The sequence below is a fragment of the Ictidomys tridecemlineatus genome, chromosome 6 (genome assembly GCF_052094955.1).
Source record: "Ictidomys tridecemlineatus isolate mIctTri1 chromosome 6, mIctTri1.hap1, whole genome shotgun sequence".
Classification (NCBI taxonomy): Eukaryota; Metazoa; Chordata; class Mammalia; order Rodentia; family Sciuridae; genus Ictidomys; species Ictidomys tridecemlineatus.
Window position 1 is genome coordinate 76065340 of NC_135482.1, and position 26110 is coordinate 76091449.

Genomic DNA, 26110 nt, shown 5'->3' on the forward strand with positions numbered 1-26110 from the left:
CAGTACGTCCTCTCTCTCTGCCAGATCTGCTTCCCTCGCTCCATTACAGGTGGTGCTCACAAAAGGACACAATAATCCTCCGGCATACAAATCTCCAACTTGTAGTCCTGGGAACCCACCCTAAGATAGTTCGTATTGAAAATGGTCCTGAAAATCAGATTCTAAAAAGGGATTTGGGAGTGGATCACCTGCCAGCCCGCTGCTAGTTAGAACCCTGTCCCTGGTGAGCGGCACCTGCCATGCTGAGGTGATGTGATTAGTAATTTGAATCCACTCCTGCAGGGCGGTGCCCAGCTGTGGTTAAATAAATAAATAAGCCAGGAGTTGTGCATTTCACTTACTGTGCTCACTTTTCTTTCATACCATGGACGAGGCTGCCACCTGCAGGAGAAACTAGCGAACACTAGGGGCTGAGGTTCCCACTTAGGGAATCGGTACTGTGAGATGAAGTCTCAACGCCAACTCCATCTCCCCATGAAGTTAAATCAGCTCCTAACTTTTCACAACCCCTGAGGCAGGTTTCTACAGAGAAACAAGGCTTCAAAGAATTTGTGCAGCACAACTTTTTACAAAGTTAACGTTTTGTAGAGTGCTAGGTGCCCAGTGCTTTAGTCCTTAATCCTCACAAAAGGGCTGTGAGTTTGGAACTATTATTATAAACATATCCACATGGAAAATGAGGAAATTACATTTTAGTGACCACTTGAAGCCAACTAGCTGGAATGGATATAATCAGAACTCCAGGGACTGCAGAACGCAGGTTCCGTAACTAAGTAACCACCTCCCGCCCTTCCCGAGCATGCGCAGAAAAACACTACAGGAGCTGCTAAAGGCGGGCACTGAGGGGCGTGGCGGGCCTCTTAGAGCCCAGCATTCCCTTCGTGCCGCCGCCAAGATGGCGGCGCCCATGTTGCGGTGCTTTTCCCGGTGCTGGTGGTCTGGGACCCCAGGCCTGTCAGGAGTTTTGGCTCTGGGGCTGCGCAAGGCCCACTCGGGCGCTCAGGGTTTACTAGCGGCGCAGAAGGCTCGGGGTCTGTTCAAGGACTTCTTCCCCGAGAGGGGTACGAAGCTAGAGCTCCCACAGCTGTTCGACCGTAGCGCGGCGGGCTACTCTCCTCAGACTATCTACTGCGGCTTCGACCCCACGGGGGACTCGCTCCACGTGGGGCACCTGCTAGCGCTGTTGAGCCTGTTTCACTTCCAGCGAGCGGGCCACAATGTGATCGCGCTGGTGGGAGGCGCCACCGCGCGCCTGGGAGACCCCAGCGGCCGAACCAAAGAGCGCGAGGCGCTGGATGCGGAGCGCGTACGAGCCAACGCTCGCGCCCTCCGCCTCGGGCTTGAGGCCCTGGCGGCTAATCACCAGCAGCTCTTCACTGATGGGCGGACCTGGGGCAGCTTCACGGTGTTGGACAACTCGGCCTGGTACCAGAAGCAGCACCTGGTCGACTTCCTGGCAGCTGTGGGTGGCCACTTCCGAATGGGCACGCTGCTGAGCCGGCTGAGCGTGCAGACGCGACTCCAGAGCCCCGAGGGCATGAGCTTGGCCGAGTTCTTTTACCAGGTGCTCCAGGCCTATGACTTCTATTACCTGTTCCAGCGTTATGGATGCCGGGTCCAGCTGGGTGGGTCTGATCAGCTGGGCAACATCATGTCTGGATACGAGTTTATCCACAAGTAAGCGCCTTTAGAAATCCAGGAACTACCTTTACACATTAGCACCCTGTAATTCTTGACTAGAATGGTGGAATGCTGCCCTTCATTCAAGCCCTTATTGGTTTTTATCCTTATTAAGGATCCATAAGGGGGTTCATGACACTGGCAATTGAGAACTAAAGGGCTGAATTAAGGGTATTAAGAGCAGGCGGCGTATTCCAAAACTTAAGAGGAAATAGACCTCTACTCAAGATTCAAATTGGGACTGTTTCACTTAAATCGCCCTGTTTTTATTTGAGAAAATTATTTTGTTGGCTTCGGTAACTGGGCCTCAGACTTTGCTTTAGTTTTCACTCTCCATGAAACTAGTTCTAGTCTCCAATTGGCATCTCATAAATTTTTTTTGCAACTCCAAATATTTGCCAAATAATGTAGATTTTAATGACTTTCTCTTTTTGAAAAAGATGAAGTATAGAGCTAACCCATGTCCTACTGAGAAAAACTCATTTAAATGCCCCTTTAAGCAACCCCTTTAGTGAGTGCCTCCTCCTGACTCCCCTTCACCCAGCTTTCTGTCTTTCCTCCTGACCTTTCAAAATCACTTACTTGGCTTGCTCAAGTTACACGTGCAGTTGTCCCAGGATGACAAAATGACAAATGCAAATGAAGGGTGAGTGCTGTCACAATATATAACAGAGAAAAGAATACAGATTTAGGTCACATTTTCTTGGAGCAAGTAACCAGGCTGAAATCTGAAGGGTGAATAGTGGCGGCCTACCACTACTTGTGTCTGAAGCAAATCATGAAGTTTGTCTTTATGTATAGGTTGACTGGAGAAGATGTATTTGGAATCACTGTTCCTTTAATTACAAATACAACTGGAGCAAAGCTGGGAAAGTCTGCTGGCAATGCTGTTTGGCTAAACAGAGATAAGACATCTCCATTTGAATTGTATCAATTCTTTGTGAGATTGCAAGATGATTCTGTTGAAAGGTGAGTTCTTAATAGTTGGCTGAGAAAAATTAATGTCATAAGCTCATATAATTTTATTCTTCGAATTCCAGTATTCTCTTTAGAGTTCCTTGGAATTTTTTACTTAGATTTTTATTTAAGGCATAAACTATTATATTTTAGAACTCTAATTTTAACTATGTTCTAGACACTTTTTGTTAATTAAAACAGACAACCACAGTGGTTGACTAGAAAACTTACAGCCAAGTTACTTTTATCCATATCTAGCAAGGAGTTTATCCCTTGAATGCTCTACTTTTTTTTCCCCTCCTTTGATTTTAAATTTGACTATGCTTATTTTTCTGTTGTTCATCTCACAGGTATAATTCTATGATAAAAGATAAAACAGTTTCCTTCTTGAATGTAACATAAACACGTTTAAAGTGATTTTTCTCATTAATTCACATTGCATTATACTCTTGAAAGAGCATAATGAGAAAGCAAATATACCTGCAACAAAGAAAAATTATTTTAAAGATACAATATTTTTATTTTAGGAAATAATTCTTTTAAAATGTTTAAGACTCTTCTGAAGAATATCAGAAAACATTATTGAGCAAAATAAAGAAGATCTACATAAATTGAGAGTTATACCAAATTCATGATATAAGAAGATATCAGTTCTCAGTTTGATCTGTATGTTCATTGCAGTCCCAATCATATATAAGCAGGCTTTTATAGGAAACTTGACAAAAAATTTCAAGATTTTCCTGGAAATAAAAAGGACAAAAAATTGGCCAAGACAATTTTGAAAAACAGAGTGGAAGATATCATGACTTATTGCAAATTTATAATAACTAAGTGTATTTTTTTCTTTAGATTTATTCTTAGCATGCTTGATGATAGAGTCCTAGTGTTTTAATGTATCAAAAACTGATATATGAGGGGCTGGGGTTGTGGCTCAGCGGTAGAGCACTGGCCTAGCATGTGCAAGGTGCTGGGTTTGATCCTCAGCACCACATATAAATAAATAAATAATAAAGATATTAAGGGAAAAAAATCTGATATATTAGGCTACTTATGTAGCTCAGTGGCAGAGTAGTGCTTGCTTAGCGTGTGTGAGGCCCTGGGTTCAACCCCCAGCACTGCAGGGTGGGGGAAATGATATTTTTTGAAAAATTTACTTTCTGTTCTAATATATAGGAAAACAATTGATTTTTTTTTTTCTCTTGGTTTTTTTTTTTTCTACCCAGTACTGAAGATTGAACCCAGGGTGTTCTAAAACCAAGCTACATCACCAACCCTTGTTTTTTTTTTTTTTTAAAGAAAGAGTGAGAGAGAGGAAGAGAGTGGGAGAGAGAGAGAGAATTTTAATATTTATTTTTTAGTATTTGGTGGACACAACATCTTAGTTTGTATGTGGTGCTGAGGATTGAACCCGGGCCGCATGCATGCTAGGCGAGCTCGCTACCACTTGAGCCACATCCCCAGCCCTGTTTTGTTTTTATTTTGACATTCTCACTGAGTTTCCTGGGCTGACCTCAGACTTGGCAATCCTCCTGAGTAGCTGGGATTAGAGGTGTGCACCACTGTACTGTCCCTGACAGCTTAATTTCTATATATTAATTTTGTATCTGACAACTCTACTAAACTCACTCATTATTTCTAAAAATGACTTTGAAGTATAAGTTTAAATGTAAGGTTAAGAAAAGAGTCCAATGGGATGAATTAGAGAATAAAGACTAGCATATTTCTAACAAAGGTGGCACTGCAGAGAATAGAGTAAGACAGTCTTTTCGGTAAATATTGTTTGAATAATTAGATGTGGAAGAAAAAATGAAACAACCTTATATTGCATACGAAAGTCAATTCCATATAGATTATAAATGTAACTATGATAAAAGACAAAACAGTAAAACTCCTAGAAATAGAAAAGTAGCTTCATGAGTTTGGGATAGGGAAAGATCTTAAGAGGGACATAAAAGGAAAAGATTGCTAAATCAGACTAAATTAGAATATAAAGATCTACTGTTCAGCAAAAGTCACTATAATCAGTAGGAGAAGTTATTTTTAGTTATTTTTAGTATATGTACTTGATGACCTTGTAATTTCTCAAAAGGGCTGGAAATGTGGCTCAGTGGTAGAGTGCTCGCCTAGCATGCATGAGGCGCTGGGTTTGATCCTTAGCACCATATAAAAATAAAATAAAGATACTCTGTCCACCTAAAGCTAAAAAATAAATATTTTTTAAAATAATTTCTCAAAGCCAATGAGAAAAAGAACTCAGCAGAAAAATTGAGACTTGAATAGGCACTTCGCAAAGTTCTTCTCCAAAAGGCCAAAAGCATAAAAAAAAGCCCTCAGCCTTAAGAAGAAAACTGCAAGATGAAAGCGCAATGAGGTACATTTATTTACCCTCTATGATGGCTAACCATGAGAGTTAGCAATGCCAAGTGTTGGTGTTTTAGTCAGCTTTTTGACTGCTGTGACTAAGAAAATCTGACCAGAACAATTTTAGGGAAGAAAAGTTTATTTGAAGGCACACAGTTTCAGAGATTTTAGTCCGTAGAAAGCTGGCTTCATTCCTCAGTGCTGGAAATAAGGCTGTTCATCAGGGTGGGAAAGTGTGGCAGAGGGAACCAGCTCATATGATGATCAGAAAGCAGAGTGACAGCTCCACTAACCAGATACAAATATATACCCCGAAGCTATGCACCCAATATCCCACCTCCTCCAGCTACACCCTACCTGCTTTCAATTACCAATCCCATCAGGTGATTAATTCACTGATTAGGTTAAGGCTGTCACAATCCAATCCTTTTTTGAACCCTCTCAAATTGTCTCACTCGAGCTTTTTGGGGGACCCTACATCCAAATCATAACAGTTGGCGAAAATGTTCCATGGTGGTGGAAGAATAAAGAATAAAATTAGAGCCACTTTAAAAAGAGAAATTGAATGTGTAAGTAAGCTATGATCCAGCATTTCCTCTGCTGGGTACATACCCAACAGAAGTTAGTGCACATGTGAGAGAAATAAGTGAGGATATTCAGAGATGCAATATTAGCATTTGTCCAAAAATAGAAATAACACAAATACTCAGAATAAGTAAATGTACTATGGAGTATTCATAGCATGGGATGTAGTACATGTAACATCATTACATGAATCTCCTAAACTTAGTTGCCAAAGTAGCCAAACACAAAAATACATTCTATATTTCATTCATTCATATTTACATCTGAGTAGTTTTCTCAGTATTCTTTTTTTTATTTGTTTTAATTTGTTACACATAACAGCACAATGATCTTGACATCATACATTTGAATCAGATGGGATATAATTTCTCATTTTTCTGAGTGTACAGGTTGCAGAATTACATTAATTCATATAGTCTTAAAATGAGGCAAAGCTTGCTGCACACAATGGCATATTTGTAGTCATACATATTCAGGAAGCTGAGGCAGGTGGATCACGTGAGCCCAGGAATTTGAGGACACCCTGGGCAACCTAGCAAGATCCCAGCTTAAAAAAGAAAAGGGTGGGGGGAACTAAGTGATGCTGTTTAAGAAGGCATACTGAGATGTTAAAAGAAAAGAAAAGTGATTATCATTAAAAGCAGATTCGTTACTTTGTATATGAAATATTTGGACTTCATTAGGTAGAGGCAGTGTTATTAATCAAAGTGATGGCTATATAGATGTTTGCTGTATAGTGATCCATTAGCTATATGTTTGTAATTAATGTTTATTATGTGTTATATTTCACCAAAGAAAAAGGTTAAATAAGAGTATACATATAAGAATGATATTATTAGTATCATTTATTTAATGATACTATGTCATTTATGTGTTTATACAATACTTTGTGGATACATGCACATAAGCAAAAGTATAAAAACATGCTTGGGAATGATGCACACAAGTTTAGATTACTAGTTATCTTTGAGGACAAGGAAGGAAATGTTATGGGGCTGGGAACTTCATTTAGATCTATATCATTTTATTCCTTTTAAAAAGTAAAGATAGAGCTAGACACAGTGGCACATTCCTATAATCATAGTGATTGGGGCAGCTGAAGCAGGAAAATCACAAGTTCAAGGCCAGCCTGGGCAACTTAGTGATACCCTGCCACAAAATTAAAAAATTAAAAAGGATTGGAGATGAAATTCAGTGGTAAGAGTGTCTCTGGGTTCAATTCCTAGTATTAAAAAAAGAAAAAGATCAAAACAAATATAGCAAAATAGTATTATTTCTTCAGTCCCACTGGTGTATGCATAAATATCTATTATTACTTTTAGTACATTTCTGAACATTTATTTTCACATTTAGAAATAATTTAAAAGAAAGCAAGGTATTTTTTAATGCTTTATTTTTAAAAATGTTCTTTAGTTGTAGTTGAACACAATACCTTTATTTCACTTTTTTTTTTTTTTTAAATGTGGTGCTGAAGATCAAACCCAGGGTCTCGTGCATGTGCTCTACCATTGAGCCACAACCCCAGCCCGAATGTTTTATTTTTTATGGACACAATACCTTTCTTTATTTTTATGTGTTGCTGAGGAGTGAACCCATTACCTCACACATGCTCGGCAGGTGATCTACCACTGAGCTACAACCCCAGCCCAAGCAAAGTATTCTTTAAAGAGTAAGGGAACTGGAAAGAAAAATTAAGTGTGTGATGTAAGTGTAACACTTAATTTCTTATCCTAAAGGTACCTAAAACTCTTCACTTTTCTGCCTCTTCCGGAGATTGACCATATTATGCAGCTGCATGTCAAAGAACCAGAAAAGCGGAGTGCTCAGAAACGACTTGCTGCAGAAGTAACAAAGCTTGTTCATGGACGAGAAGGACTGGATTCTGCTAAAAGGTAGCCTTTGGAATAATTAACACCTCACAAAGTTATTTATCTGATAAACTTGAGAAAATTTAGAGCTATTTTACAGTTATCTTGTCATTTATCACTGACAAGGATTGTCATTTGACTTAAGTACTTAAAATCGTCCCTCTTTATTGGAAAGATTATCTTGCATGAAGTTTATGAATTATACATGATAGATGCTGCTGTTTGAAAAACTTGTTGTTTGCAACATAGTGGACACTCCATTATTAGAGTAATGAGTATTAGAATATGTATTTGATTAAGCACTTACATGATGTGGCTTTTAAATGTTTTTTTTCAGGTGTACACAAGCCCTTTATCATAGTAGTATAGATGCACTAGAGGTCATGTCGGATCAAGAGTTAAAAGAGTTGTTTAAAGAAGCTTCATTTTCTGAATTAGTTCTTGACCCTGGAACAAGTGTCCTAGATACATGCCGCAAAGCAAATGCCATTCCAGATGGTCCCCGAGGGTAAGGTTATTTAATTTTTTGATTCACAGTTAATTCATGATTAAATGTGACATTCTATAGGATGTGTTCCCAGACAGGGTGTTTCCCCAAGAATGCTTGAATGGCATTTCATTCCTTATAGAAGTTAGGTTGATCCAAGAATAAGATAAAAACTGAGTATTTATGAAAATACCATACATTTTTCTGTGAAGTACAGTACTCTATACTTCTCTCTTGTTAAGTCATTTTTTCAGCATGGGAGATCTTGTGTTGGAGAGACTGCCTTGTTTAGTAAATGCACTAGGATTAGTCAGCTGAGGGACACGGTTACAATTTGAGAAGTGATTAAATTCATACAATCCCTCTCATATTCTGATCCTCATTATTTTGGGGAACAGTAGAAGTTTCCCAACCTATTTAAAATATTAGTTGAATTTCTTAAAATGAAATAAGTACAGGATAGAATTTCATGAGGCTGGTAATATAAACTATATAATATTCTCCTTGGGAATTGCATTTTTCTTATTCAGTAAGTGGGTAGAATATTTTAAATTTCAGTTAACCCATACTATTAAGGAATAATACTTGGCTCCACAAAAAGTAATTTGGCATATAATTGACACTTGTTCATTCAAAATTGAGGAAGGAAATGTAGAAGGAAAGCATTAGTCATAAGACCTGGAGTGCTTCATCTTCAGGACTTTCTTTGAGCAGAAGTCAAATAGTTATCAGCTCATGGTTACGAGTGACATTTGTTATATTTGATACTTGCTCTTTCAGTTGTTTTGGATTATTTGCCTCTATCCTTGAGCCCCCAATTTCCCCATTGTCTAATATACTAGTTTATTTAATATACATTGAATTTGATGGTAGTATCATATACATATATACTCTACTCTATGTACATACTCTTCGGTTTTTAAGAATTTTCTTCACTCTGGAAGCATTTATTCTTTTGTATGGTGTATTTTCTGATACTGAAAGTTTTACTCCTACTTAGGTAAGAAAGGGTTCTAAGTAATATTCATTTGTATTTTTATATTATATAAACTAACTAGGGTCAATCTGTGTATTTGTTTACTAGAGAAAAAGAGCTAGGCTATCTCAGCTCTTGATATCCATTTCATAATGAATGGCTTTAATTAATTAATTGAATTAAATTGAATTAATTAATATGAACATGGTACATGATCTGGAAACAGCCTAAAATAATACTTCCTTTAAAAGAAAGAACTGTCTTTAAATAGAAAGTCCTTTATTGTTCAGTTTTATAAAATGCCATATAGTTAATTATAAGAAAAAACATTTGCCTTTCTTTCATACTTTCAAGACCCTCTTTCTAGGGGCTGGGGATGTGGCTTAAGCGGTGGCACACTCGCCTGGCATGCGTGCCGCCCGGGTTCGATCCTCAGCACCACATACCAACAAAGATGTTGTGTCCGCCAAGAACTAAAAAATAAATATTAAAAATTCTCTCTCTCTCTCTCTCTCTCTCTCTCTCTCCTCACTCTCTTTAAAAAAAAAAAAACCTTTCTAGCCTCTTTATTTTTAAAATAAAAGGAAATAAAGTTTTTCCTTTTAAACAATTTGCTATTTTTTGCTGTCTCAGAATGTAATTTGTAAGGATTTTTTTTCTCTTTTTTTAGTTATAGATGGACACAATACCTTTGTTAGTTTTTTAATGTGATGCTGGGGATTGAACCTAGTGCCTCAGGCGTGCTAGGCAAGTACTTTACCACTAAGCCACGACCCTCGCCCTGATTTTATAAGCAACCTACACTTTTGTAGGTTGCCCTATAGTTGTCTTGTGTCTCAGAGGTAGTTTACTAAAGCACCATTGCTGTCTCTCTTTTGGAAGTTTCTTTTCTGACTTTTTTCCCTAAAGAAGGGTGGGTATCAGGCTATCCAGAAAATGAACCTTCATTCCTGTTCATCTTAATTTTTAAAGGCACTATCAAACTGGATAGTTCTGTGAAAAGCTATGAAATAACCTACCTCTCTTTATCCATGAAACAAGAAACCTACTGTTTGCCTATTATTTGCTTCTTTTGAAGGTCATTAAAGGGAGGCAGAGTCAAATCAAATGAACATGAAGTGTAAAAAATTCAGTGCTAAATGGTTAAACTTAAAGAGCTTCTGAAATTTAAGTGAAATAGTGATGTATCTTTTTTGGGGGAGAGGTCAACAGTGATTGATCTCTCTAGTTACTAAACGTTTCTATTTTTAGGTATCGAATGATAACAGAAGGTGGAGTCAGTATAAATCATCGACAAGTAACAAATCCCGAGTGTGTTTTAGTTGTTGGACAACATATTCTCAAGAATGGACTTTCCTTACTTAAAATAGGAAAAAGGAATTTCTACATTATAAAATGGCTTCAGTTATGATGAAAAATCCTTTTGGTTGTTCAAACTTACCCATCATTCATTCTCAAAACATGAAAGGTTGGCTTCAGAACAAAAAACAGAGAATGGAGTATATATTAGACCTCACAATGTGAGTAATTTAATTATTTTACAGATTGGTTAATAAATAAGTTGTTTATTTAATGATGGTTTATTTCCTGATGGCAGAAACATTAAGGACCACTACAGAAAACCATGATTCCCAGGATTAATATTTTAAAGATTCTGCTTTACAAAAAACTAAATGGTGCCTTTTCTATGTCCCCATCATTCTTGTTCTGCTTTGGAGTGATAAGAATGAACAAAAACTGGATATGGTGGTGCATACTTGTAATCCCAGAAGCTCGGGAGGCAGAGGCAGGAGGATTGAGAGTTCAAACCCAGCCTCAGCAAATTAGCAAGGCCCTAAGCAATTCAGTGAGAACCTGTGTCTAAATAACACAAAAAAGGGCTGGGGATGTTGCTCAGTGATCAAGTGCCCCTGAGTTCAATCCCTGGTACCAAAGAAAAAAAAAGTGAACAAAAGAATTGTGATACTTTTTTGTCAGGAACTGAGCACTGATCCTACTAGTATTACATAGTTGTTATAAAATTAGCAGTATCTCTGGTGTCCGTATTAGAAATGGAAAACCTATTGGAAACATAATTTTCTGGCTTTTTTGTTAAGAAGCAGAGTTCTCCTTTAAAAAAAGAGAAATGTTAGATGAGGCCATAGCTAACATTATAAATAACTTACAAGTTCTTCTCAAAAAAAAAAAAAACACAAAAATCAATACTTGACTTTCCAGAAAGTTTCTAATTCAATGTTCCAGTCTCTTGCTTATGGTTTCAGTATTATTTATTCACAGCCTTCTTTTGTCAGTGGATTCCTAAGGGTAGCATTTCTTTTTTTTTTTTTCTTTTCTTTTCTTTTTTGTACCAGGGATTGAACCCAAGGGTGCTTAACCACCCAGCCATATCCCCAACCCTTTTTTACATTTTTTAGAGACAGAGTTTCCCTGAGTTGTTTAGGGCCTTGCCACATGGCTGCAGCTGGGTTTGAATTTGGCGAGCCTCCTCCCACAGCCTCCTGTGTCTCCAGTTAGTTTCATCTGTTCCCAGGTAGATTATAACTTCAAGTAAACAGAAATCATAAAACCAAGGAAGTAAAATAATGTAAATATTTCACCAAAAATGTAATCATGTGAGAACATCAAGATATCCAGGTAAGGGAAATTTTCAGGTCAAACTTGGATTTGGAAATTTGGAATCTGTACTGAGTTCAGCTCTGCATACATTAGACATATTAATTCTCCAGAACTGTTTCCACATTTGAAAAATCATTTCTACAAGGATCAAAGGAAACACACAAAATGATCAGAATTCTTCTGAAAACCTTACATGCCACATAGCTTGGCTTTCGTGTTCAGATTCCAGCTATCCACTACCTGGATTACTTGGTGCACAAATGCAGAAATGGAGATATAACAGTGGTTGTGAAAGACAATAGGAAAGTCATAAAACCTTAATTACAATGTAAGTTGTACTGTTGGGTTCTAAAGTAGATTTAGATGTTAAAAAGCTATAGTTAAACCTGTCTCTGAGACAAATTAGAAAGAATTCATTTATTGACAAACTTTTTAAATATCATTTCATACCAGCAATTTTATTTACACAGCAAAAACATACAGGTATCATTTATAAATATGCCAGAGATCATCTCCACACTTCAGAAACCTCTCTCAGTTTAAGGGCCAACAAAGGAAGGCTTGTTTCTTTCCAAAAGTTTCTTGCTTCTTTTTTTCTTTTTACAAAATGTGTAGTACTAGCAAGTGCATTACCATAGCATGTTTTTAAAGCTAACATTTTTCAGTTTAAAATCTGTGCTGGAGAAAGGTGCATTATAATTTTTTTCCCTTACAAATTCAAAGGCTACAATGATAGTCATCTGATCTCTCTGGGAAAAAAAAAAAATCATGGGTGGCTATAATTTCAAAACTGATCTTCAATGGTGACAAGAGTGATTTTGTTTTTGAATGTGCTAACATTTTGGGAGCATGCATCCACTGTCAAGCTGGTACTGTAAACAGATTCAAAGTAGTACCATATGTCAGACTGATTTTAATTGTTTTATATGTGTATGGGATCTATCAGTTGCAAGCTTGTTGTTTCTCAGTAAATGGGTACCATAAATTAACATACTATATCTTTCCTGCCAGTAATTCTTCACAAATATTTGGTCATAACCCGAAAAGAAAGTTTAATATTTGCAATACAACTTTTACTTACTGTGTAATCTGTTAGAGATGGAGTAGACATTTCTACATATCTTTAAGGTTTTAATTTTGTAGGTCATGCCAAGAATCACCTGGCAACTTCCACCAAGTTGTAAACCTCACTCTCACCCCCTGAATGCAATTTAATATCCTATATGCCTTTAGAAGTAGGTGTGTCTAGATGTTTTTCTTTAACAAGGTTCCGTCAGATTTTCATATCACTATTCTAATATATTTTGTTGGTATGGAGCAAAAGTACCTATTACCAACAAATTGAAGTGGGACTTAAAAATCAGTCTATTTTTAGTGAATTTTGAATCCTGATGTTAATGTCCCATTTAAAAGATATATCTAAATTACTATTACTATATTTGCAAACTAAGGGTAATTTTATTGTCATTGGTTAGCTTTAAGGAACTGGCCATCATTACTGAGTCTACAAAGTAATTTAAGTCTGCATGGTTTCAATGCAGAGAATTAGTTTTCAGGTCTAAGTTTAATGCACTAGGCAATGTGGACCCAGAAGGGGAAGGGCTATGTGACTGCACAGTATGTACCCTGCATCTTTATCAGTATTCCAGATTCTCTTACGCATTCAGCTTTCTTATTAACAACAAAGGCTGCATAGATTTTTTAAAACTAAATTGAAGGACAGGTGGAATACAGTGAGGAACTTGCCAACCCACATCTTTCAAAACCAGGTCAGTTTATACAGTGCATGCATTATAAGTCTCACGAAATGTCTTCTGCTTTCTTCTTGAAGAACTATTGCAGCAGCTTTAAGACTACTAACAGAGACTACACGGGTCATCTTTATCCACAGACAAACTGCTTTGTACAACTAGAACACCAACAGTTAGTTCAAATGAAACTGTTGAGAGAGAGAGAGAGAGATGTGTGTGTGTGTATATATATATATACATATACTGTGAAACTTTAGAAACAGCCATTTATTATTTGGATTAAATGTGATTTGTTCGGTGATGCAGAGTATACTTTTCAGTGTATAGCCAATCTTCACATGAGCAGATTCATACCATTGCAATACACAGGAGTTCATAAATAAAATTCTACTCAAGTAGGCAGTAACTAGCAGGTTTCGAGTCAACAGTCTCAGTGTTACATAGTTCTCTTCACCAGAGATGAGTCTCTCGGATTTCAGCAATAATTTGACTGGCTCCTTGTAATGCCTACATTAAAAGAAATAAAAACTTTTAAATGCTTATTAAATTTACATTAATATTTAGAAGTTAATCTGAACTTTGTAGAGAAACTGCTCCACTTTTTATGTAGATTTTTACTAACTAATACCTCTTCTGGAATTTGAATCTATTTAAGGACCACCAACAAAAAACCCAGTTATAATATAAAACTATATATCTAAGGATCAGAATGTATTTTATACTATATGAATGAGTATATCTACAATCTAAGTAAAAAAATTTGAAAAAACTTGAAATACCTACCTTTAGCATATCAGCTGCTTCTTTCCTACGCTGTGCCATGTCCTCAGATTCAGTCAGAAGATCATCCAATAAAGATGATTTATACAGTTGTCCTACTAACTCACTCTGAAGAGTATCTTTCACATGATTAACCAAAAAATGCATTACTGCCTTTGGCACACTGCAAAACAAAACCAAATTATGAACTCTGGGTAAAAATTCTACTTCTAAAAACTTTGACTTAGGTTCTGGCCTCAGAATATTTCCTTAATGCATAATTACCCTTCAAATTTTTGCATAATTATAATCAAACATAAGAAATTCTTGGTATTTTATGTTTTTTCATCTGTCATTATTCACAATATCTAAAAAGTGTGAAAAACTCCTATCTCAAACTGATGAATGGAAACATAAAATATGGTATCTCCATATAACCTAGTATTAATCAGCCATAAAAATGAATTAAGTATTGATTCATGCTACACTGTAGAAGAACCTTAAAACATGTGATAAGTGAAAAGAGACCAGACACAAAAGACCACATATTAGTATGTTGTCACATATATGAAATGTCTAGAATAGACAAATCCATAGAGATGTTAAGTCAGTGGTTTGAGGGTGAGAAGTCACTGCTATTAGGTACAGGATTTCTTTATGGGTTAATGAAAATGTCATAGAATTAATTGTTAGCATCATATACCTTTCTGAAGATGTTAAAAATCACTGTAAAGTACACTTAAACAGTCAATTTTAAGGTATTTAAATTCTTAAAAATAACAAAGACCTCTGTAGAAGATAGGGACAATCAGAGAAACAAAAGTAGGGCCTTTTTGGAATTTTGTTCAATCTACAATGTAAAAATAACTATTCCTACCACGAGCTATAAGTTAAAAGATTCTATAGGTGAAAAGATAACTGATTTTACAGATAAAATCATTACTTTCGATTTTGAATTACCAGGTTATTTGGCTTTTTATTCCTCTGTACAGATTTCTCTTACCTCCAACAGATTCCCACAAATTACATACAGAATATTTTCTAATAGACAAAGCTAAATGATTTTCATCTCTATTACTGCATGAAACAACATCACATGCAACACCAAAGAAACAACATTAGGCAGTGAACACAAGAAAAAGCATTCTGAATTAGAATGAAAAAATGTATTTCCCGAAGAGGTTTGTTTTGGTATTTCAGAGAATCAAATAATTAATGAAGTTACAACATTAAATTTAGGAAAAAAACTTTTAAAATAACAATGTGGCAATGAATGCAACAAAAGAATATCTATTAATAGCGTTTTCTGATAACATCAGGTCAGTCTATGTTAGACTATCTAAATCTTGCTGCAATAGTTACTCAATGTCTATCAGAGAATCCATTTGACTTAGGATAAAAAGCTAACCTAGGGCTCGGGTTATTGCTCAGTGGTTATAGCTTGCTTAGCATGTGTGAGACACTGGTTTCGATTCTAAGCACCACATACAAATAAATAAGGGTCCATCAACAACTTTAAAATATTTTTTAAAAAGCTAACTTAAAATTTTTAAAATACATATATTTTCAAAACAGGTGATGAACTCATTCAGTGGTATTACAGTCTGTAATTTATATTAAGTAAACACTAACCTGTCTTGAATATTCTTTCTGACAATAAGAAAATATGATTTGATGAGTCGTTCAATAACTTCACAGTCTCGCTGTTCACGGGCAGATAGTTTTCGTGCAACAGGAACGGGCTAAATGGGGTAAGGGGGAAATATTACTAAAAAGTTTTTGAGACTTACTACTTAATTCCTTTTATCTTTGAAGGGTCTGCCTACTAATTTGGTCACCTAAACCAAATTCTCATGGCTTACCACATCCAGCAGATTGACAGCATGGCCTTTTTGTGGACTGGCTGGCATAATTGGAATTGGTTTTGATTTTTCTTCAGCTAATAACTCTTCTGCTTTTGAAGTTTTCAACATTCCTCGCCAGTTGCCTGTTGTTGGTTCTTGAGCACCATCTCCGACCCCACCACTTCCAGGTGCAACCTGAAAAAACATGTTCCAAAACCTATACCAACCATATCATATTTGACATTAACAAAGTCTACTTTCTTTGATAGTAGTCAAGAACACATATCCAGCATCCATCTGGAAAACTCCAGATAAAGAGGGTCAGAGAAAGATGATGGGTAGCATATAACTAGAAACCTGAGCTACTGAATAAGAGAACAGAATAACAAGTTCTGTTTTAAATTTGTTTTCAAAGCCTTGACCAATTTAGGACCTATTTAGTTCCCTTTTTCTTCTTTATCATTTGCTGTCTTTTCAAAAATTTCCTTCTCCCACCCCTCTAATACTAGACTGTGAAAAAAGTATATGCTGCCCTTATAAAATAAAACTACTTATTAAAAGCATATACAGAAAACAGAACTGCTACCCTGTGTTCTCTCTTCAAAGTCATCTTAAAACACTGTCAATCTATGACCTCACCTAAAGCTCTATGAACTGATATCTCCAAACTTGAAGAGTTTATAATTTCTCAAAATTGGTTTACATTCCTAATAGTCACCCAAAACACCACGAGGTAAAAGTAGAAACTCCTTATCTTAGGTTGATAGTCACTTCAAGCTGCCTAAATTGTGGAATAACAAACACTGTAAGCTCCCTCAACATCTTCCCTCCTGAGAAAAGATCCCCTGAAAGAAATCTACTGCTCTTATTAAATACAGCTGCTTCTGCAACATTGTAGCCTGGAAAAAATGACTTAATGAAAAAAGCATGAGTCATCAGCATTTCAGAGATTTTTAAAATACTAAGATATTAGGATTTAAAGGTTGATTATATAAATTTAGCAGCAGAGTGTTATGGTAGTTACAAAAATGGCAGTTTAAAGTACTATTCTAAATTAACACTGGCCAAAATCTGTCTCTAGTATGTTAAAGTGATTTCTTTCTTTCTTTCTTTTTAGATGTTAATGGATCTTTATTTTATTCATTTATTTATATGTGGTGCTGAGAAAGCCAGTGCCTCACACATTCTGGGCAAGTACTCTACCACTGACCCACAACCCCAGCCCATAAAGTGAGTTATTTCTAAGTGAGGGCTTAAGTTATACAAATTTTAATTATACATACAATTGTAAAATGAGTAATTATATTTTAGTGCTTGCTAAAGAAACAAGAATGATAAGTCAAATGAAATTATAAGGAAAATGAGCACATTCCATGAATGCAGTGGCATGAATAAAATAAAACTTGTGCAAAATTTCAATGATATGTTAATATTAACACAGTGGCTGAGAGAACTTTAAATCTGGCTAGTAAGGAAGGAAGGGAACTAAAAAGCAGAAAAACCAGAAATAGGAATGGTTCCGAATAATTTACATGTTATCTAATTTTCCACTAAAATGGTTATTAAGGATTAACAGTAGTCTCAAACTCTCATAGTCCTCATTTGTTTTAAATTTGCTTAAGCTGTCGAAGCACATATTTATAAGCTATATATTTTGAGTAAAAAGTACACACAATTGGAAAGCATGAGCAGCATTAGAGGAGATTATCCATTAGTCTTGAACAGATCTCAGAACCTTTTAAAGAGGAAATGTCCAAAAGTACAATTTCCATCTCTGAAGTCTTAATTCCCTGCCATCAAAATGCAAAATTTAAAACTAGTCTTGAAAGTAACAGAAAACAGTAGGAAAGCCTATTATTAATTAAAACAATGTTAGAACTGGACTCATGCCATCTTATAAGGGTTAGATAAAAGGACCATTAGGAACATAACACAGACAACAAGAAATAGATGGCACTATACAAACAGTTTCCTCAGTGGTTTTGAAGACAGTGTTCAGTGAAAACCAAAAATATCAACATTTCCATTCTGAAGCAAAAGACTCACATTTTTAGTTTCTCTTCTGCTGTCCTGAATTAACTGTTAAAAGATATGTTAAAACATGCAATTTAACAAGCAATATTTAGATATCAATGGCTTGAAATTCAAAAAATGAAGGATAATTTCCTCTTTAAATTACTTTTTCTGTGTACATCTATACTGCAAGCAAAAGCACCAATATCTTAAAGTATGCATTGTTATATAATTTTAAAATTTCAATTATACTAAAATGATATGACCTAAGCATAATATCCCATATCAGTATTCTTTCAGTGTATTGTTTCCAGAAGATTATGTTGCACGAAACAACTAGGCATGCAGGCTTAGATTAAGAATCGCAACAGACCTTGCCATCAGCCTCAGCAGAAGCAGCAGGGGAGGGCTCCTGGGAGGCAGGTGCCAAAGCACTTGGAACTTTAGAAGACTAAAGGCAAAAAATGCAGGGAAAAAAATCAAGGATGCCAAAAATGCATTCAGAAACTTTCTATAAATGTGAAAAATGTTTCCCCTCTGTAACAAAATAGTAAAATAACATGAAAAACAAAGTAACTGTGGGACATAAAATTGTTTATTCTGCCTTATTTCCTATATAATTATCATCTTTGTTGAGTTTTTTTCAGATGAATAAATGCCTAAGAAAAATCCAAATCCAATTCATTTTTAGCATTTAATAAGGTAACAGATTTCCATACATACTTTAATTTATCATCTCTATGGTTATTCCTGGTAATTAAAACCTGTTAATGTGCATACTGTCTTCCCACTCCAAGGAAACCTTATTGTAATAAAATCATTGACTGAATTAATTTAAAAAAAAGTCTTGACACTTAAAAGCCACCTTTAAATATTTATTCCAATACATCCTAAATGCCATTACCTTTAGATTACTCAAAGCCTATTTTAAACTTGCATACCTTTATTCAAACAATTAAATAGTTCCAATGGAGTATTAGAGAAAAAAAATTACTTCTAGAACTGAGTAATACTCTTGAGGCTTACCCATCCGTCTTTAGGAATTAAGAATATGCTTTAAAAATACTGGGTTTTTTACCTTGTCTCGTGATACAGCTGAAGGTAATTCTCTTGCTAGCCTGTTTCTCCTTTGTTCCTATAAAGTGCAACCAAGTAAACCAAAAGTGATTATCAGAGTACTGAGATTTACAACTACTAAAAAATATTCATCTTAGTTGAAAAGTGTGGCATAAATTATAGATATAGCCTCTCACTGTTAGGACTCATCCCATAATTACATTTTAAAACAAATAAATTATTTAACCCAATGCTTCTCTCAATCATTTTTTTTCTGCCCCAGCACACTTGAGGGATATAATACATCAGTAACAGTGCTCCCTATACCAGAATTCTCTAATAGGAGAAAAGGACCAACATGTTCTTCCCTTTCCCACTAAAAAACACTGATTTATAATGTTCCCACGTAAGTGTGGAATAAAAGCCTTCAGCATATCATGTAGATCACAGAAAACTTAAATCCTTTAAAAGTCACTCTAACCTACACACCTTTGCATTAAATTCAGACAACTCCCACACAACAAAACTGTTACTTTGTCACTTGAAAAAGTATCTGTGGTTGGACTGGAGATGTGGCTCAAGTGGTGACGCGCTCGCCTGGCATGCGCCGGGCACTGGGTTCGATCCTCAGCACCACATAAAAATAAAGATGTTGTGTCCACCAAAAACTGAAAAATAAATATTAAAAAATTCTCTCTTTCTCTATCTTTAAAAAAAAAAAAAGAAAAAGTATCTGTGATTGAGGTTATTCTTTAAAATAGTCTGTTAATTCTAAACTGTATCCAGGAAATAATGTTTATAACAGAACTTTCTGAAACTTCACTAATTTAACACATTGATCACTGCTCACTGTTCTAATTTGCTCTTATTTGTCTAACTATGGAACAAAGCTATAAAAATTATGTTAAATTCAAATCAATATGTACTGAGCATCTGCTGTGTCCAAATATCATAACAAGTGCAAGATCATGTAGATATGTAGATGATGAACAGCTCTCTCACAAGGCATCTTCAAATACAGTAGAAGAGCAGTTAGGCTAAATAAAAATTTGGCCCACTTTAATTTTTTCATGGGAAGTTAACAATTATAAAATACCAGAATTAAACAGATTCTAACAATCTGTCTGTGAGAATAAACTACAGAGATAATAAAAAGTTAACATGTTAAAATGTACATTGTGAGAGGGATATAAAGGAAAAGCTGGAGGATGGGAATTTTCACCCTAGCCAGTTATGACCTTAGCCCTGGCCCCCGGCAGACCTGGCTTACTTGCTTTATTAACTGGACAGGTTACCAACTCTAGTAAGCCTCAGTTTCCTAATCTAACAACAACACTATCTACCCTCAGAGGGTTACTATAAAAATTACAAGTATATCTACTTAAAGCTGTAGTATTTCTAATATCTACTTAAAGCTCCGTGGTAGTCATTAAAACCAGAGGCATATTCGTTTGTAGAAAAATACTGATCTGAAACTATGTTATATGACCTTATCAGTATAACAAAACTGTTCCAGATAAAGTTTTCCAAGAAAAGTTGATTTCAATGTTATAGGAACTAAATCCTTAAACTAAGGAAGAGTACATGTGCCAATTTTTAAAACAACTGCTATCTACTTTCTTTTTCTTTCCCTTGTTATTGGAGCATTATAATTATACATAACAGTGGTATTGGTTATAATACAGTCATATGTGCACACAATAAAACAGTATACTTTGATCAGTTTCATTCCCTAGTACCTCTCGTTTCCCTCCCCTCCCTCTCCCTGATCCCCTTCTTCTATTCTACTGGTCTCCTTTCTGTATTTTTTTTAATTTGTTTTAATTAGTCATACATGACAGTAGAATGCACAGAATGCATTTTGACACATTGTCCACAAAAGGAGCACAACTTCTCATTCCTCTGGCTGCACATGATGCAGTCACACCAGTAGTGTAATCATACATATATATAGTGTAATAATGTCTATCTCATTCTTCCACCCTTCCCATTCCCACAATCCTAACCCTCCCCTCACTCCCTCTAGTCTACTTTCTGAGTGACAGTCTTAAGAAAACCTACAGCTCTAGTAGGTAAAAAAATAGTTCAAAATACCTATTAAAGAGAAGGTGCTTGTTTCCTATAACAGAGCTCAGCAAAATAAATACTGAAGTAATAGTTGTTCTTAATTAAGAGCCTCAGTTTCCTCATCTGTCTTTTTTGTTTTAATTAGTTATTATACATGACAGTAAAATGCACTTTGACACATCATATATTATGGAGTATAATTTCTCATTCTTCTGGTTCTACATGATGTAGAATATCACCAGTTGAATAGTTACATATATATACATAGGGTAATAATGTCTGATTCATTCAACTATCCTCCCTACCTTCATACCCCCTCCCCTCCATCACTCCCCTCTCCCTAATCTAAAATAACACTATTCTTTCTTCCCTAGCCACCGCCCATTGTGAATTATCATCTGCATATCATAGAAAACATTCAGCTTTTCGTTTTTTTTGGATTGGCTTCTTTCGATTAGCATGATACTCTCCAGCTCCATCCATTTACTGGCAAATGCCATAATTTCATTTTTCTTTAAGGCTGAGTAATACTCTATATATATATACACACACACACACATATGTACATACATATATATGTGCGTGTATATATATATATATATTTTTTCCATCTGTTGAAGGGCACCTAGGTTGGTTCCATAGTTTAGCTATTGTGAATTGAGCTGCTATAAACATTGATGAAGCTGTGTCAGCATAATATGCTGATTTTAAGTTCTTTGGGTATAAAACGAAGAGTGGGATAGCTGGGTCAAACAGTGGTTCCATTCCAAGTTTTCTGAGGAATTTCCATACTGCTTTCCATAATGATTGCACCAATTAGCATTCCCACCAGTAATATATGAGTGTACTTTATTCCCCACATCCTCAACATCATCATTCTATATTTCTTACCCCTACATCCCCTCCCTTCTCCCCTCTACCCAATCTAAAGTAACTCTTTGTATTTTTTTTTTAAAGAGAGAGTGAGAGAGGAGAGAGAGAAAATTTTTTTTTAATATTTATTTTTTAGTTCTCGGCGGACACAACATCTTTGTTGGTATGTGGTGCTGAGGATCGAACCCAGGTCGCATGCATGCCAGGTGAGCGCGCTACCGCTTGAGCCACATCCCCAGCCCCATCTCTTTGTATTTTTGATAACTGTCATTCTGACTAGAGTGAAATGAAATCTTTAAGAGTAGTTTTGATTTGTATTTCTCTAATTGCTAAAAATATTGAACATTTTTTTGTATATTTGTTGATCAATTCTATTTCTTCTGTGAAGTGCCTGATCAGTTCCTTAGCCCATTTATTGATTGGGTTGGTTTTTTTTTTGGTGTTAAGTTTTTTTAATTCTTTCTATATCTGAGGTGCATGTGATAAAGATTTTCTTCCGCTCTATAGGCTTTCTCTTCACATTATTGTTTCCTTTGCTAAGCAGCTTTTTAATTTGAATCCATCCCATTTATTGATTCCTCATCTGTTTTTAATCAAAGAGCTGAAGATAATTCAGGGTCCTTTCCAGATCTCAAATTCCATGTTTATAATCTCTCTACCCATATGCAGAAGGGGAGGTATGATTTGAAGGGGACTCAATATTACCAGATTAGGGAGTAGCAGGATAATGTGTTCTTGGAGAAAAATGTCAGAAGAAAAAAAAAGTAAAAAACAGTTTGTGGATAAACTGCTGTAGCCATCAGTCTTGACTCTCAGATCTTATTCCAACTTGTTACATTAACTTCATATGGACAGAAGGTCCTTGCATACACCTCAATAGTAGTAAAGAGTACTCTGCTTTTCTTGAAATACTTCCTTCACAGCTTTCAGAGCCAAATGTAAACAATTTTAAACATTCACTTTGTTTTATATACTTTAACCTGAATAAATTACAACACTTATTGAAATGAAGCCAGGCAGTCTTTTGACACTAAAACAATGTTTTTTGGTTTTTGTTTTCCTAAGCAGAAAATAAGAATAATGCCTCCAAGGCATTATTTAATTTTGAGAATTAAATAATGCCTCCAAGGCATTATTTAATTTTGAGAATTAAATTTAAGAAAACAATGTAATGACCTCAGGTGCATATTTGCTGGAATATAACAGACACTATTATGACATACCTGTTTTATAGTTAACCCATGATAAGTTTTGATATAACTTAGTTATAAAAGATTTCTATCTCTGAAAAAAGACAATCTGAATTATATTTACCTCTATATTATTGTTCATTAGCCCACAAGCATCAGCAAAATCTGGATGTTTTGTGTTGATGTAAGCCAATTCAATTGCTACTAAGTTATGGACCTAGAAAATAAAATAAAATTAGGGTATTATACAAAATTTTACTTTGGAAAATTTACATATGACTTATTATACAGACAATGATGAAAAAAGAAAGTCATGCCTAAATAATTATACTCCCACTGATAAATCTTATGCCAAATAATGTTACTTGCTCTACCTTTTAAATTTGCATTTCAGCATTGAAAATTGCATTTCTTTATGGCATTTCCTGATAAGTGGCTGGAACTGGAGACTATCATGTTAAGTGAAATAAGCCAATCCCAAAATACCAAAGGCTGAAACTTCTCTCTGATATGTAGGTGCTAACTCACAATGGATGGCGGGGGGGCTGTTTCACTAGATTCGACAAGGCTGAGTTGCGGGGGGATAGGAGGATGGGAATGGGAAAGACAGTAGAATGAATCAGACATAACTTTTCTATGCTCATATATGAATATGTGTCCAGTGTAACTACACATCATGTTCAATAACAAAAATGGGAAGTTATATTCCATTTATATAGGATATGTCAAAACACATTCTACTGTCATATATAACTAAAAATAATTTTTAAAAAAGTTTAAGAAAATTGCAGGGCTAGGGATGTGGCTCAAGCAGTAGTGCGCTCGCCTGGCATGCATGCGGCCCGGGTTTGATCCTCAGCACCACATACAAACAAAGATGTTGTGTCTGCCAAAAACTGAAAAATAAATATTAAAAAATTCTCTCTCTCTCTCTCTCTCTCTCTCTCTTTAAAAAGAAAATTGCAGCCAGGCCTGGTGGCTCCCACCTATAACCCCAGTGGCTCAAGAGGCTGAGAATTACAAGTTCAAAGGCAGCCTCAGCAAAAGTGAGGTGCTAAGCAACTCAATGAAACCCTGTCTCTAAATCAAATACAAAACAGGGCTGGGGATGTGGCTCAGTGATCAAGTACACCTGAATTCAATCCCTGGTACCGCGCCCCCCCACACACACAAAAAGAAAAGAAAATTGCATTTCTAAGGAAGAAAAATGACATTAAGCTAGTTTAGATGTATTTTACTAGTAGAAAAAAAAATAAGTTATCTACCTGACATAAATCTAAGTTCCAAGCCTTTGATAGGCAACTTTGCTATTCAAACTTAAGATAATTCATTATTCCAGTCAAAGTTTTAGTTCAATAATAAGAAAACAGTTCATAACCAGGCATGGTAGCACATGCCTATAATCCCACCAACTCAGGAGACTAAGGCAGGAGCATAAGTTTGAGGCCAGCCTAGGTAAGTTGGTGAGACTCTGTCTCAAAATGAAAAAACTTTTTTAAAGATCTGAGGATATGGCTCATTGGCAAAGTACCACTAGGTTCAACACCCACTACCACAAAAAAAGCAAAACAAAAACACAGTGCATAATCACATGTAAGTTTTAAATTTTTAACTTTATTAAATAAAGAATATATTATTTATTTGTTTATTTATTTATTTGTTTGTTTATGTGAATAAAGAATATATTTAGGTATTGACTAATTAGTTTTAATTATGAAAAACTAATTGGTTCAAAATCTAATGAGACAGTAATCAAAAAACTGAAATTAATTTCTCCAGCCTTCTATAAAATTCCTGAGGCTTCTAAAGAGAATAAACTTAAATCTATTCCTCTATCTTTTGTATTGTACTGTCCTGATAAATTTCATATATTAGAACAGCACTACAGGTACAGACTGTAAGGATCTATTCAAATGAAGTTCCAATGATTTTGGGTTATGTAGGTACAGAGTTTGAGATCAGGTTAAGTTTGGTCTTAGATATTAATCTGACAGGGGTTTTGTTGTTTTTCTGGTGGTACTGGGGATTGAACTCAGGGGTACTCTACCACTTTTTATTTTCAGAAAGGGTCTCACTAAGTTGCTGACTCAAACTTGCAATCCTCCTGCCTCAGCTCCCAAGTCAGTCCTGATTACAGTTGTGTATCACTGTGCCTGGCCCCTACAGTTATTCCTACTGGGTAATAACCAAGTAACAGAACTTATATTCTGTTTCCAAGGATGATTTTATCTCAATAAACCTCCACTAGGGCTCCAACCAAGGCCCCAAGTGCATTTTTAGAGACCAGAATGAAGACAAAACTCTTAATTAGACGCTAAGGGCAATTTCAAATGCTTATTTCATACTTCTGTCGGCTTTTTTATTTTTCTGGTGGACAGATGCAACCCACAGAAGTATTTTAGGTCATCAGACAAGCAAACTGCAGAAGAGGCCCAATTACTCTGATGTACTTCACAATTACAATAGGAGCTTGCTATAAAGGTTCAGTTTATTGAGGCTGAAGATAGAACTAAAATCAGTAGTACCACATAATAGAGCAAAGCTGTTCACAGCCCTCAATAATAACTCCATTCTCATGAAAACTTGTGGCTGCAAAGGCTAGCCCATGATTAAAATGGGAAGAAAAATGCACTTTGCACTTGAATTATTGAAAAATTTCCTTTGAAATAAGACTGAAACTTAACTTTTTTTTTTTTTTTGCTTCCCAAGACACTGAGAAATATGCCTAAACTAACCATAATACTATATATAAAAAGCAACCACCCTTTATAATAGTACTTACAATGACTTGTGACAATAACTCACCATTTCATTTGTAACAGGCAACCTTTTACGAAGAAGACAAGTCACTACTTCAACTATGGCATCATGAAGCTTAGGAAACCGTAGCAATTCCTATAAATCATGGAGAAATACAAATGTAACAGTCTACTTTGTTTAATGGAATAGTACTGAAATACTGAATTTATTTTGGAAGTTATATTACAAATCACTTAAATAAAAGAACTACAGATTAGAACTTTTATC

At 35.6% G+C, this 26110-nt stretch overlaps 2 protein-coding genes across 11 annotated transcripts in view; one reads left to right on the forward strand and one right to left on the reverse strand.

The window, feature by feature from the left end:
• The first annotated feature begins 853 nt into the window (after nucleotides 1–853).
• On the forward strand, nucleotides 854–26102 carry Yars2 (tyrosyl-tRNA synthetase 2). Of its 2 annotated transcripts, none has more exons than XM_078014910.1 (6): nucleotides 854–1677; nucleotides 2482–2649; nucleotides 7320–7475; nucleotides 7789–7959; nucleotides 10166–10434; nucleotides 15856–26102. In XM_078014910.1, the coding sequence occupies exons 1-5, from the start codon at nucleotides 896–898 to the stop codon at nucleotides 10323–10325; spliced, it is 1437 nt and encodes a 478-aa protein (XP_077871036.1). In that variant the 5' UTR covers nucleotides 854–895; the 3' UTR covers nucleotides 10326–10434; nucleotides 15856–26102. The 2 variants fall into 2 exon arrangements, with proteins under 2 accessions (XP_077871036.1, XP_077871035.1); XM_078014909.1 differs by having other exon boundaries at nucleotides 25906–26102.
• Dnm1l (dynamin 1 like) overlaps nucleotides 11960–26110 on the reverse strand; it is a 55805-nt gene continuing 41654 nt past the window's right edge. For 3 of the 9 annotated variants that reach the window (XM_013362296.4, XM_005334037.5, XM_005334035.5), the window contains 9 exons: nucleotides 25889–25978; nucleotides 23208–23300; nucleotides 18976–19032; nucleotides 18271–18348; nucleotides 17931–17963; nucleotides 15903–16079; nucleotides 15673–15782; nucleotides 14065–14224; nucleotides 11960–13788 (listed from right to left, as the gene is read on the reverse strand). In XM_013362296.4, the coding sequence (XP_013217750.2) occupies nucleotides 13732–13788; nucleotides 14065–14224; nucleotides 15673–15782; nucleotides 15903–16079; nucleotides 17931–17963; nucleotides 18271–18348; nucleotides 18976–19032; nucleotides 23208–23300; nucleotides 25889–25978 (855 nt within the window). In that variant the 3' untranslated portion in view covers nucleotides 11960–13731. The remainder of the gene's footprint in view (nucleotides 13789–14064; nucleotides 14225–15672; nucleotides 15783–15902; nucleotides 16080–17930; nucleotides 17964–18270; nucleotides 18349–18975; nucleotides 19033–23207; nucleotides 23301–25888; nucleotides 25979–26110) is intronic. The other 6 variants (XM_005334041.5, XM_013362295.4, XM_005334038.5 and 3 more) reach the window with 3 other exon arrangements.